This window comes from Schistocerca nitens, chromosome 3, assembly GCF_023898315.1.
Source record: "Schistocerca nitens isolate TAMUIC-IGC-003100 chromosome 3, iqSchNite1.1, whole genome shotgun sequence".
Taxonomy (NCBI): domain Eukaryota; kingdom Metazoa; phylum Arthropoda; class Insecta; order Orthoptera; family Acrididae; genus Schistocerca; species Schistocerca nitens.
Window position 1 is genome coordinate 645,166,885 of NC_064616.1, and position 14,979 is coordinate 645,181,863.

The 14,979-nt window shown below is 44.6% G+C and overlaps 1 protein-coding gene across 1 annotated transcript in view; it reads right to left on the reverse strand.

Moving 5' to 3' along the window:
- The window catches only part of LOC126248598 (ADP-ribosylation factor 2), a 46,261-nt gene that overhangs the window by 9,620 nt on the left and 21,662 nt on the right, over positions 1–14,979 (reverse strand). Inside the window, exon 3 of the mRNA XM_049949725.1 lies at positions 7,825–8,006. Coding sequence (XP_049805682.1) covers positions 7,825–8,006 — 182 coding nt within the window. The remainder of the gene's footprint in view (positions 1–7,824; positions 8,007–14,979) is intronic.

The following is a 14,979-nucleotide window of genomic DNA, read 5'->3' on the forward strand; positions in this document are numbered from 1 at the left end:
CCGGTACCCCAAGATTTTGTCGCTGGGCAGTCAAAGTGGGACAGTGCACCAGAATATGGGCCACTGTCAACCGGGCACCGCACTGACACTGAAGCAACCATGGGTCACCCAAGTGTGGCCAATGCAGAGCCGGCAGAGGACAACTGATTCCTTGCAAGAGGCCCACATGGAAGACTTCCAAACATTCGTAGTCTCCTTAATGACACGCAGTTTGCTGTGCGTACTGTTATGCCATTCCATCTCCCAAAGCCAAAAAACCCTGCAGTATAAGATAGAACACAAGTCGGTTTTGAAGATGCCCATCTCAAGAAGCGGTTTCTGTGTAGCCTGTTTGGCCAGCCTGTTGGAAAGTTCTTTGCCTGGGATTCCCACGTGCCCTGGGGTCCACACAAACACCACTGAACGACGGGACTGGTCCAGGACATAGATGGACTCCTGGATGGACGCCACCAAAGGATGGCGAGGGTAGCACTTGTCAATAGCTTGTAGGCTGCTCAAGGAGTCAGTACACACAACGAACGATTCCTCGGGGCATGAACACATGTGCATCAAGAGCACGAGATGTAGCCACCAGCTCGGCAGTGAAAACACAGCTTGGCAGTGAAAACACTGCAGCCATCGGGCAGGGAATGCTGTTCAGTATGTCTTCCATGGACATACGCGAAGCCGACGTGAACATCAGCCATTGAGCCATCGGTGTATACCGCTTCGTGGCCTCGGCACTTGACAATAATCGAGAGGAAGTGGCAGCAGAGAGCCGTGGGGTTAACTGAGTCCTTAGGGCCATGTGAAACGTCCAGGCAAAGCTGTGGCCTACGTGTACACCATGGAGGTGTACGTGAATGGACCTCAAGTATAGGTGGTAAAGGCAAGGACTCCAGTTCAGGAAGAACGGATCCGGACACGAACTGCAATTGGAAGCCGTGACCTGGGCTGCGGATATGGGACATGAACCGCCGTGGGTGGGAAAAGGAGACCGTGATTCAGATGCGCAGGAGAACTACCAAGGTGTGCAACATAACTAGTCAGCAATTGTGCAGGCCTAACCTGCAATGGAGGGTCTCCGGCCACTACCAGGACACTGGTCACCAGACTCGTCCTTAAAGCTCCTGTCGCTAGGCGAATGCCACTGTAGTGCACTGGGTCGAGAAAACGCAACGCTGAGGGTGCCGCCGAACCATAAACCATACTCCCATAGTCAAGGCGGGATTGAACAAGGGCTCTGTACAGCTGGAGCAGTGTAGAACGATCTGGACCCCAGTTGGTTTTGCTCAGGTAGTAGAAGGTATTGAGGTGCTGCCAGCACTTCCCCTTAAGCTGACGAAGGTGAGGAAGCCAAGTCCATCGAGTGTAGAAAATCAGTCCTAAGAATCTATGTGTCTCCACTACAGTGAGTGGATTGTAATTAACGTAAAGTTCTGGTTCTGGATGAACGGTATGATGCTGACAGGAGTGCATAACACACGACTTTGCGGCGAAAACTTGAAATTGTGGGATAGAGCCCATGACTGTGCCTTGTGGATTGTTCCCTGCAACCGCCGCTCAGCAACACCAGTACTGGTGGAGCACAGAGGTGAGACGGGCGGCACTACAGCTGCTGCTCGGCCATTAATGGCCACTAAAAACAGAAACACACTCAATACAGAGTCCGGCGGGACCCCATTCTCCTGGACATGGGGGGAACTATGGGAGGCACCAACATGGACACAGAAAGTACGAAGCGACAGGAAGTTTTGGATACAAATCGGGAGCAGGCCTAGGAGACCCCACTCGTATAATGTGTGAAGGATATGATGTTGCCAGGTCGTGTCATACGCTTTTCGTAAATAAAAAAAAACAGCAACCAAATGTTGGCGTCTGGAAAACGCTGTTCGGATGGCAAACTCTAGGGACAAAAGATTATCAGTAGTAGAGCGACCCCGTTGGAAGCCTCCCTGACATCGAGCCAGTAGGGCATGTGACTCAAGGACCCAACCTAACCGCCGACACACCATACGTTCCAGCAGCTTACAAAGAACATTGGTGAGGCTGATGGGCTAATAGCTATCCACATCAAGTGGGTTTTTACCGGGTTTGAGCACTGAAGTGATGGTGCTCTTCCACCACTGCGATGGAAAAATGCCTTCACACCAGATCCGGTTGAAGATGACGAGGAGATGTTGCTCATAGTCAGATGAGATGTGTTTTATCATCTGACGGTGGATCAGATCTGGTCCAGGAGCCGTATTGGGGCAATGTGCAACGGCACTGAGAAGCTCCCATTCTGTAGGGGCGTCATAGGTTTCACTGTGGCTTGCAGTAAATGAGAGGACTTTTCCTTCCAGTCGCCGTTTGAGAGTGTGTAATGCTGGGGGATAATTCTCTGATGCAGAGGCTCGAGCATAGTGCTCAACAATCGCGTTTGCATCGGTAGATAAAATGCCATTTATGTTAACACCGGGAACACCTGTTGGGGTCTGGTACCCGACAACACGTTTGATCTTTGCCCAGACTTGGGAAGGTGATGTATGGCACCCAATTGTCGAGATGTATCTCTCCCAACACTCCTGCTTCCATCGTTTGATAAGGTGTCGGTGGGCTTGATGCTGGGGCAGTGACAGGAAGATGGGAAGTGGTCACTACCACACAGGTTGTCATGTGCTCTCCAGTGTATAGATGGGAGAAGCCCTGGGCTGCAAATTGATAAATCAATGGCCGAGGTAACTACTTAAAGCCACACTGAAACGTGTGGTGCCCCAGTATTTAAGAGGCAGAGGTCAAACTGAGACAGTAAAGTTTCGACATCTCTGCCTCGGCCAGTAAGCACAGTGCCACCCCACAAGGGGTTATGGGCTTTTAAATCTCCCACAAGTATGAAAGGTTTAGGGAGTTGATCAATCAGTGCAGCTAATACATTCAGGGATACTACACCATCTGTAGGAAGATACACTACTGGCCATTAAAATTGCTACATCACGCAGATGACGTGCTACAGGCATGAAATTTAACCTACACGAAGAAGATGCTGTGATATGCAAATGATTAGCTTTTCAAAGCATTCACACAAGGTTGGCGCGGCGGTGGTGACACCTACAACGTGCTGACATGAGGAAAGTTTCCAACCGATTTCTTGTACACAAACAGCAGTTGACCGGCGTTGCCTGGAGAAATGTTGTTGTGATGCCTCGTGTAAGGAGGAGAAATGCGTACCATCATGTTTCCGACTTTGATAAAGGTCGGATTGTAACCTATCGCGATTGCGGTTTATCGTATCGTGTCATTGTTGCTCGCGTTGGTCGAGATCCAATGACTGTTAGCAGAATATGGAATCTGTGGGTTCAGGAGGGTAATACGGAATGCCGTGCTGGATCCAAACGGTCTTGTATCACAAGCAGTCCAGATGACATGCATCTCATCCGCATGGCTTTAACAGATCGTGCAGCCGCGTCTTGATCCCCGAGTCAACACATGGGGATGTTTTCAAGACAACAACCATCTGCATGAACAGTCTGATGATGTTTGCAGCAGCATAGACAATCAACTCTGTGACCATGGCTGCGGTTACCCTTGACACCGCATCACAGACAGGAGCACCTGCGATGGTGTACTCAACGACGAACCTGGGTTCACGAATCGCAAAACGTCATTTTTTGTGAATGAATCCAGGTTCTGTTTACAGCATCACGATGGTCGCATCCGCGTTTGGCTACATCGCCATGAACGCACATTGAAAGAGTGTATTCGTCATCGTCATACTGGTGTATCACCCGGCATGATGGTATGGGGTGCCATTGGTTACACGTCTCGGTCACCTCTTGTTCGCATTGACGGCACTTTGAACAGTGGACGTTACATTTCAGATGTGTTACGACCCGTGGCTCTACCCTTCATTTGATCCCTGTGAAACCCTACATTTCAGTAGGATAATGCACGACTGCATGTTGCAGGACCTGTACGGGCCTTTCTGGATACAGAAAATGTTCAACTGCTGCCCTGGCCAGCACATTCTCCAGATGTCTCACCAATTGAAAACGTCTGGTCAATGGTGGCTGAGCAACTGGCTCATCACAATACACCAGTCACTACTCTTGATTAACTGTGGTACCGTGTTGAAGCTGCATGGGCAGCTGTACCTGTACACGCCATCCAAGCTCTGTTTGACTCAATGCCCAGGCATATCAAGGCAGTTATTACGGCCAGAGGTGGTTGTTCTGGGTACTGATTTCTCAAGATCTATGCACCCTAATTGCGCAAAAATGTAATCACATGTCTGTTCTAGTATAATATATTTGTCCAATGAATACCCGTTTATCATCTGCATTTCTTCTTGGTGTAGCAATTTTAATGGCCAGTAGTGTATACATTGCAGACAGTTATTTTCTGCGTCGTCATTCTGACACCACAGCTTCAAGAGGGGTTTGAAGGGGCACATGGTCACTACAGACCGAGTTTAGGACATAAACGTGAACTCCACCTGACACTCGATTATAGTCACTACGGTTACTGTAATATCCCTTATAGCAGCAGAGGGCAGGGGTCCGGGAACCAGGTTTCCTGGAGGGTAATGCAGATAGCAGGTGTAAAGCTTAACAGTTGCCATAGCTCAGCCAGGCGGTGGAAAAAACTGCCACAATTCCACTGGAAGATGACATGATCATGAGGCTGGGAAGGCATGGAAGATTCAATGAGGCAGTTTAAGCCTCTGGGTCACCTGCTGCCACCGACTTTTTGCCCGAACAGTTTATATCCATTTTGTCTGAGGGTCCGGCGAGATCTAGGTCCTCAGCAGACAGCAGAATCTCGACCTCATCCACAGACGCAGAGCTTGGAGGTAGCGGTGGTGTGGGTGCCATGACAATTCCCTTGGTCTTGGGGACCTTCTTTTTCGATTTCTCTCACTGCTCCTTGGGTTTCCCCGGCTGGGAGGACTTCACTGAGTATGTGGTGCAAGAGCAACAGGGAGGGAAGTGCCCCAACCATCAAGGGATCAGTTGTAGTCTTCCAGCTCTCAGAGCCGACTGGAAATCGCAGAACTGATGGGGCTACAAATGTTCTCATAGCAGCGGCATAAGGTGAGGTCATAGCTGCAGGATGTAGGTGCTCAAATTTCCTCTTGGCCTCAGTGAAGGCCAGTCTGTCCAGGGTTTGTATTCCATGATTTTCCTTTCTCACTGTAAAATCTTGCAGTCTGGTAAGCAAGGGGAATTATGGTCCCTGCAGTTGACACAGATGGGAGGCAGGGCACATGGGGTATTGGGGTGGGATAGACGTCCACAATCTCGACATGTGATGTTGGAAGTACAGCGGGAAGACATATGCCTGAACTTCCGGCACTTAAAGCAATGCATTGGGGGAGGGATATATGGCTTGACACCACAGCGGTAGACAGTCACCTTGACCTTCTCAGGTAATGTGTCACCCTCGAAGGCCAAGATGAAGGCACCGGTGGCAATCTGATTATCCCTCGGACCCTGATTGACGTGCCGGATGAAATGAACTTATCAAAACTGTGGAATGTAATACCCTGGACCATATTTAAGCTCTTATGAGGCGTGATGGTAACAGAAACATCCCCCAGCTTGTCACAAGTGAGTAATGCCCGTGACTGGGCAGAGGACGCTGTTTTTATCATGACTGACCCTGACCACATTTTGGACAAGCCCTCCACCTCCCCAAACTTGTCCTCTAAATGTTCTACAAAAAAACTGAGGCTTCATCGAGACAAAGGAGTCCCCATCAGCCCTTGTACCTACCGGGGTGAATAAGGTTTGCTGCCATCCTTAGCCTGGCGTTCCTCCCATGGTGTGGCCTGGGAGGGGCACGATTTAGGATCATACTTCCTTGCATTGTACTGAGACTTGGAAGGCTTAGAGACTGCTGGTGTTTGATCACCAGCATGAGATGATGTACTACGCTTCATCATGTGTCACCTGCCCTGATGCCACCCACTCCATCCAGAGGCCCTACCCACGAGCACCACCCAGCCGCAGCAAAGACCACTTGTCATGATGGCCATTGCCGGGAGTCCCGATGCCCCAGGGTGACAGGCATCTACTTCTCGGCATACATGAGGAGTTAACGGCACAGGCATCAGCAGAGCAATCCCTGTGTTGTCAGGAGGCTACAACCAACAGGGTACATGGCAGCCCCACCACAACAGACTGGCTACCGTGCTGGATATGAGGTGCACAGAATTGCATGGGCCTCATTGGCGCAGAAAACAACACTGCGTAGTGGGGGGGGGGGGGGGGGGGGGGGGGGACACACCCAGGAAGGTGTCCTCGCTCAAGAGATGGAGGATGAGCAGGACTGCAATACCACAACAAGAAAGTATGCTACAGATCGCTCTTCGTGAAAATTTTGAAAAATGGAGGTCAAAGCCTACAGGGGACCATCACAAAGGCTGAAAGGTGTGAGACACCTTTTAGTTGTCTCTTACGACAGGCAGGAATACCTCGTGCCTATTCTAAGCCCCGGGCCCACAGGGGGGGGGGGGGGGGGGGGGAGACAGGAAGGTATTGACAGTTTAGTTTTGGAGGAAAGTGTAGGGGATAAAAATTTTAGAAGGAGACTAAGAGAGGACTACCGTAAGCAGGTTTGGTAGGATATGGGTTGCAGCAGTTATCTGGAGGTGATGAGGCTTGGACAGAATGGAGTAGGATGGAGAGCTGCAGCAAATCATTCTTCAGGTTGAAGACCACAACAACATGACAATGAGGCCATGACGGGACTTGTGTCCATCGACACTAGTTCAGTTGGATACAAATGGAGACAAGAAATCAACCATAGCCTTGCTGAAATAATCATCTCAACATTTACATGAATTGATTCACAATAACTACAGAAAACCAAACACAAGGTAAGTATGGAACTTTAGCACTGAAAGAAGTGCAACATTTTGAACTTTTTGCTTAGTATGGATGAAGAGTGAAAGACAGAAGCAGCACAGGATTCATAAAAAAATCTTCATAGACTTTAAAACCACATTCAGACACAATAGCCTAAGAGTAGGTTCTGACTTGTGATGGAAGTACTCTGAACTGCAAACAAAATATGACAAACTGCCATTTTCACCTTTACTCAAATGAAACTGTTTACTGATGAAGTATTCAAAACCATTAATGACTAAAGGTTCCGCTCCTCATTGCTGAAATACGAAAGTACTGAGCACTGATATGCACTGAAAAATGGAATGGTAAGTGATCCTGTTTTGATCACAGACAGACTTCTTTTCTCAGGCTTATTTTACTAGGTTTATCTCATTTTCCAGATACAGGTACCAAATACACAGATACTCCTGTTACTGAATTTGGGTAGGCCAGTGCACTACAACTCCAAGTAGTTAATAATGACTGGATAATATGAAATGCAGAGGTATTCAAACCATCAGCTGTTCTTAAGAAACATTTTGCAATCAGTGCATCCTTCTGACTGGCACCTCAGCCAAGGATTTCATTAAGTAACTTTCACTTAACTTGTGCATCTGGAAGTGTACAGTCCAAGACAGATATACTGTCACTCACCATCAAATTACGAAGGAATGGAATTTGAAATGTGAGACATTATGTTAGGAGTGTATGTACTTATCTATCGAACTACTATCCCCTGAAAAGTCATAACATGAAAGGTGGTGGCATGGCACACACCATTTTAACAAATGTGATGATTCATCATACTTTAATTCATGATTCTTTTTTTATGTAGCTGTATTAACTTATACACTCATGATTATTGGATTTGAAATATTCAAGTCTCACTTCATCGATTCCCATTAGATGACAGTTACCTCAAAAGTAACACATAAATGTAACAAGTACACAAACTTAAGTGTGTGCGCTATTTTACCATATTCTGTAGTTCCTTTTCTGCTTCACCAATTCTTTCTCTGTCATTGGAGTCAACGACAAAAATTAAGCCCTGAGTATTTTGGAAATAATGGCGCCACAGTGGTCTTATCTTATCTTGACCACCTACATCCCACACAGTGAAGCATATGTTCTTGTATTCCACCGTTTCTACATTGAAACCTGGAAAATAACATAATGAATTAATATAATTAATATCACCTGACTTATAAACATAGTTAACAAGATTATATTATCAACTTGAAAAGAATAATTCTAAACGGCGAAACAGTCGTCTTTTTTAAAAACACAATTTTATCATTAACTCATGACATGTGTTGGGAGAAACCCGTCACCAGATCAGTGGCATGAAACATACAATATATTAAACATTGCAACAACACACTGAAGCTGATAAACGTATGCATTAGAATAAATACAGAGTACCTCGTCACTTCCTACTCCATTCCATAAAACAATCAGTGCCTTACTGACTAAGGCAGTTCAACATAGTACAAGGTAAACAATTTTGCAAGTAGGTGGTAGCAGTGACAGTATGACTTATGTCACTATTTCTTTTTAAAGTACATGTATTATTTAGCTATATATATGCAAAGTGTCAACAAAGGAATCAAACTGTACTAACAAGGCTGTAGTTGCGCCATTCTAATAGCTGCTGGAATTTGAACATTGGAAGCGACAAAATTTGAACTAGCCAAGGACATAAATTTCAACCAAAATGTTAAAAGCTATATTACCTGACAAACTAAGATTACAACTACTTCAATAATTACGGTGACAGAAAAAAATTGCAATATGAAGGAGTTGTCACATAAGAGTGGCTCTAGTACGCCACTATGAGAATGCGTATCGGGTTTGCTTTCAACACACTTTAACAGTCATGAGTGTTACGTACCTTCGAGATTCTACACAGGGAGTTGATGTCAGTAAACAGTGTCTTTAAGGCGAAAAACATGCCATTATCAGCACCTCACTGAGTAAGAATGAGGTCGTGTAATAGGACTACGAGAAGCTGGATATTCTTTCTGCAATATTGTGGTAAGATTGGCAGCAATGTAACCACTGCACAAGTTTACTGGCAGTGGTGGTCATGAGAATGTACAGTCGCGAGATGACCAGGCTCCAGACAGCCACATGACGTTACCACAAGGGAAGACCTTCGTGTTCAGCGCACGAGTCTGGCATATTGTACTGCACCTGTAGCAGCAATTTGAGTAGCAGCTTGCACCACAGTGACAACGAACTATTACAAATTGCTTACTTCAAGGGCACACCAAGCCAGACGCCCTGTAGCATGCATTCCACTTACCCCAAACCACTGTCATTTGTGATTTTAGCTGTGTCGAGTGAGGCTCCTTGGACTGCAGAATGGAGATCTGTAGTGTTTTCTGGTGAAAGCTGGTTCTGCCTCAGTGTCAGTGATGGCCGTGTGTTGGTTAGGAGGAGGCCAGTTGAGGGTCTTCAACTAACCTGTCGGTGTGCTATACACATTGAACCTACACCTGGAGTTACAGTCTGGAGAGCAGTTTCATGTCCCAGCAGGAGCACTCTTGCGGTTATACCATACACCATCACTGCAAATTTGTACATCAAACTGGTGATTCAAACCTGTTGTGTTGCCATTCACGAACAGCTTTCCATGGGGTGTTTTCCAAAAGGATAATGCTCATCAACATGCAGCTGTTGTAGCCCAACATGCTCTACAGAATGTCGACAGGTCGCCTCGGCCTCCTGAAGTCTCCAATCGAGCAAATATGGGACATCACCAGATGAAAACTCCAGTGTCATCCACTAAACAGCATTAACTGTCCCTGTATTGATGGACCAAGTGCAACAGACATGGAACACCATACCACAAACTGACATCTGGTGACATGTACAACACAATGCATGCACAATAGCATGCTTGCATTCAACATTCTGGCAGTTACGCCTGTTATTAATATACCAGGATTTCACATTTGCAATGGCTGACATCGCAATTACATTAACTTGTGATCTTACAATGTTAATCAAACTTTGTTACTCTACATTAATTATTATTTGATGTTGCAATTTTTTTCTGTCAATGTATAAAAACTTGAAAATGTGGAAAGATGAGAGCATTACGTTTATTATGATTAAAAGGAAAAACTGATGATTTTAGCTTAGTTGCAAGTTGAATTACTCCACCAAAAATCCATCAGTCACTACAATTTCATTAATGACACCAATGGGATGCCATATCTGACCCCAATAGAAACAAAAGAGCCACATCCATGACAACTGCAGATCGCAGCACACACGGCCAAACACGAAATGAAATGTATTAACATGTAAGCAGCTTCTAAAAAAATTTCAAATATTTTTTACAATTTTAAATGGGATAGGTAAGGAACAAAATACACACTATATCCATAACATTACATGAAGTTTTTAAAATGCAGATATTGCTTATAACTTAGACTTTAAGAGGTAAGTAAAATGTGTCATTAACGACAAGATTTTTACAAGATAATAACCAGTATGTTGTAATTTAATTAACCTACAAAGGATCAGAGTTAATCCAAATGCTCTTCACGGAAAAACCTAATATGTGCTGAATTCCCCCCCCCCCCCAATTTGTAACCTGATCATCTGCTTTTTTTGTGGTGTGAAAAGATCTATGTTTCTTAGAGAAATCATGTGTAGTGCCCTTTTGTGCCAAATGGAAAATTTCCATACTCTCATCAATAGGCTGTAATGTGTGTGTATTGTTTCTAAGGTGATACCCTAACACACTAAATACTGATTTGAGTGTGATCCCTGAAACACGTTTTGATATCACACATTGTCTGCTCAATACAATGAAGTGAAAAAGTCATGGGGTAGTGATATGCACATAAACAGATGGTGGCAGTATTGCTTACACAGAGAATAAAATAGCAGTGCATTTGCGGAGCTGTCATTTACACTGATGAGCCAAAACATTACGACCGCTGCCCACCGCAAGGTATGCTGCCTGGAGGCTCTGAGAGCATCAGATGCAGTAAGAGAAGTATACAAATGGAGCAGAGATGAATGGGGAATCATTTCAGCGATGATAAGTGGCACAAATGTGCAAATCTGCTGACTTAAGTGACTTTGACAAAAGCGAGATTGTTGTGGCCCAGTGCCTGGGAGCGAGCATCTCGGAAATAGTTAAGCTGGTCAGCTGTCCACATGCTACTGTCTTGGGCATCTATGGAAAGTGGTTGAAGAATGCTGAAACCACAAGTAGGCAACAAGAAATTGGATGTCCATACCTCACCACGGAACACATGGATCTGAGGTTTACCCGCTCTCTAAATCAGGATAGGCAGTGATCTGTGGCAGGTACGATGAAAAAGTACAGTGCTGGAGCAGGCAAAAGTGTTTTCGAGCTCACTGTTCAGTGTACAGTATTTAACATTGTGTTCTGGAGCAGAGGACCCCTATGTGGTCCCATGCTGACCAAACAACATGGTTGATTATGATTTCAGTGGGCACAGGATCATTGTGACTGGACCACAGATCAGTGGAATCCTGTCACCTGGTCAGATGAATCCCATTTATTGTTAAACCACGCCGATGGTTGTGCGCAGATACACTGTCACCTGGGTGCAGTTCACCACAGGTGCATGACGGTGGAAGCAGTATTATGTTACGGGAGACATTCACCTGAGCTTCCACCATGAAACCTGCAACAGTAATCGAAGGCACCACCACGGCAGCTGTAGACTATGTGAACACTATTAGGGACCACCTGTAATCCTTTATGCTTGGTGTCTTCCCCAATAGCGATGGCATCTTTCAGCAGGATAACTGTCCATGAAACAAGGCCAGAATCATTCATCATACATCTCACATTGATTTCTGTGGTTATTTCATTCAGTGTTGCTTGTCAATTAACACAGACAACTGAATGCGAACGCCACTGCTCTCAGTTGTTAAGTGAAGACTGTAGGTCACAGTACTGTCTGCGGTGAGAGGTAATGCCTGAAATTTAGTGTTCTCGGTACACTCTTGACACTGTGAGTCTGGGAGTACTGAATTACCTAATGATTTCTGAAATGGAATGTCCCATGCATGTAGCTCCAACTACTATTCCACATTCAGAGTCTGTTAAATCCTGTCATGCCACCATAGTCATGTCAGAAGCCTTTTCACATGAATCACCTGAGTATACACAGGTGAGTGTAAACATTATGATCACACGATTAAAAGTGTGTGGGTCCATCTCTGGAACGCAGTTCAGCAGTGATTCTGCGTGCCGTCAATTCAATAACTACTTGGTAGGTTTCCAGATGTTTGTGCAACCAGGTGCCTATGCTCAGGTCATACACTTCCCATAGTTTATGGGTGGTTGGTTTGTGGATGCAGAACTGGTGTGTGATAGTGTCCCAGGTGGATTTCATCGGATTCGGATAAGCCAAATTTGATGGACAAGACATCAACCTGAGTTAACTACCATGTTCCGTTTGAGGAAGACATCAACCTGAGTTAACTACCATGTTCCGTTTGAGGAACATGGTAGTTAACTCAGGTTGATGTCTTGTCCATCAAATTTGGCTTATCCGAATCCGATGAAATCCACCTGGGACACTATCACACACCAGTTCTGCATCCACAAACCAACCACCCATAAACTATGGGAAGTGTATGACCTGAGCATAGGCACCTGGTTGCACAAACATCTGGAAACCTACCAAGTAGTTATTGAATTGACGGCACGCAGAATCACTGCTGAACTGCGTTCCAGAGATGGACCCACACACTTTTAAATCTTGTGATCATAATGTTTACACTCACCTGTGTATACTCAGGTGATTCATGTGAAAAGGCTTCTGACATGACTATGGTGGCATGACAGGAATTAACAGACTCTGAATGTGGAATAGTAGTTGGAGCTACATGCATGGGACATTCCATTTCAGAAATCATTAGGTAATTCAGTACTCCCAGACTCACAGTGTCAAGAGTGTACCGAGAACACCAAATTTCAGGCATTACCTCTCACCGCAGACAGTACTGTGACCTACAGTCTTCACTTAACAACTGAGAGCAGTGGCGTTCGCATTCAGTTGTCTGTGTTAATTGACAAGCAACACTGAATGAAATAACCACAGAAATCAATATGAGATGTATGATGAACATATCCCTTAGGACAGTGCAGCAAAATTTGGCATTAATGGATTATGGCAGCAGATGACTAATGCGAGTGTCTTTGCTAACAGCACATCATCACCTTTGCTTGGTCAGAGGCGTCTGCATTTCAGTTGGTAAGAGCTTATGATAAGAGTTCCAGTGTGGCACAGACCCCATGAAGCTTTGGACCCAAGCTGTCAATGAGGCAATTTGCAAGCTGGGTGGCAGCTCCTTCATAGTGTGGGTTGTGTTCACTTGGAATGGACTGGGTCTTCTGGTCCAACTGAACTGATCATTGACTGGAAATGGTTATTTTCAGCTACTTGGATACCATTTGCTGGCATTCATGGACTTAATGTTCCCGAACAAAATGTCCTGTCATTGAGCCACAATTTTTCGTAACTGGTCTGAAGAATATTCTGGAAAATGCAAGAAAATTATTTGACCACCCAGATCAGCCAGCACGAATCCCATCGAACATTTATGGGACATAATTGAGAGCTCAGTTTGTGCACAAAATCCTGCGCCAATAACACTTTCACAATTATGTGACAGCTATAGAGATAGCAAAGCTCAATATTTCTGCACTATGACGAGCAACAGGTGGTCCAACACGATATTAGGAGGTATCCCATGACTTTTGTCACCTCGGTGTATAGTAGTCTTGGCAAGGTCTGCATTTCAATTTGCAAACACCAGCTCTATTACATTTATTAGTATTTTTATCAGACTGTGAAAGAGACAAGCACGCAACTTTTCCTAATGGGGAAACCTATCCTCGTATTGGCCTTTTTGACTGCATTTGTAACCTAATCATGGAATAGGGTGCAGTATGTGAGTGCTCATTCTCTCTCTCTCTCTCTCTCTCTCTCTCTCTCTCTCTCTCTGAACCACATGTGGTTTTGGTTTTGTTCTTGCCAAAAGAATAAAATGGAGTTTGATTAAGTTTCAAAAAGCTGAGTTGGGGCAGTAGCAGAATTCATCAAATTGATCCAGTTTTCCCATTCTTTTAAATACTTTACTTTACCCCTTCATCATAGGGAACAGCCTTACATATTGAATGCTTTGCATCCATGTATAAAAGTTCAACACTGTGACAGAGAAAAATGGACTACTCAATAATCTATACCTTTCTGTTAAGAAGATAGATAACAAATTAGCAGTTGTGGATTTTTACCACAAACAAATCTGCACTGATATTATCATCAGCCGAGATTCCCACCACCCTTTACTGTCTAAGTAATTATTTTCGTACTACACTAGTAGGCTAGCAAAATTACACCCTGGCCACAATACCAGTGATTGTGAACTCAATATTATTATCTAATTTTGTCAGGACAATGGATATGAAGCAAGAAATATATGTAGATTGTTCCATTCTATTCTTTCAGCACACAAAAACCATCTTCGGTGAAAAATGTATAATTCACATAAGACAACATATTTCATAATAAGATTACAAATGCATTTAGAAATACTAATGTGAATATATGTTTCTGCACTAGGAAAATATTGTGCTTATGCCTGCATTGAAGTCTGGGGGGAAAAGAAACAGGAAAAAAACACTGGATTGCATTAAGGTACCACCTAAGAGACGATAAACGTTTATTAAGGTCCACTGATGAAAGTACAGAAATTTTACATTTGGCACTGACGTGCACCATAGTTGATGTCATATAACAGAGACCTTTTCACACCATAGAAATGTTTCTTTTTTTTCCCCCCGTTTGATGACTATCTGGACTAACTCTGATCCTCTGTAAGTTAACTGAACAGCACTGTATTGGAGTATTCTTTGTGGAAACACTTGTTGCTACTGTCACATTTTACTTATTGTTTTAAGTCTAAGTTATAAGCAATACCTTTATTTTGTGACTGTAGTGTTTCCCGGCATAAACTATTGATGAAGGTTTCTCGGGTCTCCTGCTGGGTGGTAGCATTGATATCTCACGACGTTTTGGGAAGTGTCATACTACCCATCTTCTTCTGGCCAGAAGACGGGTAGTATGAC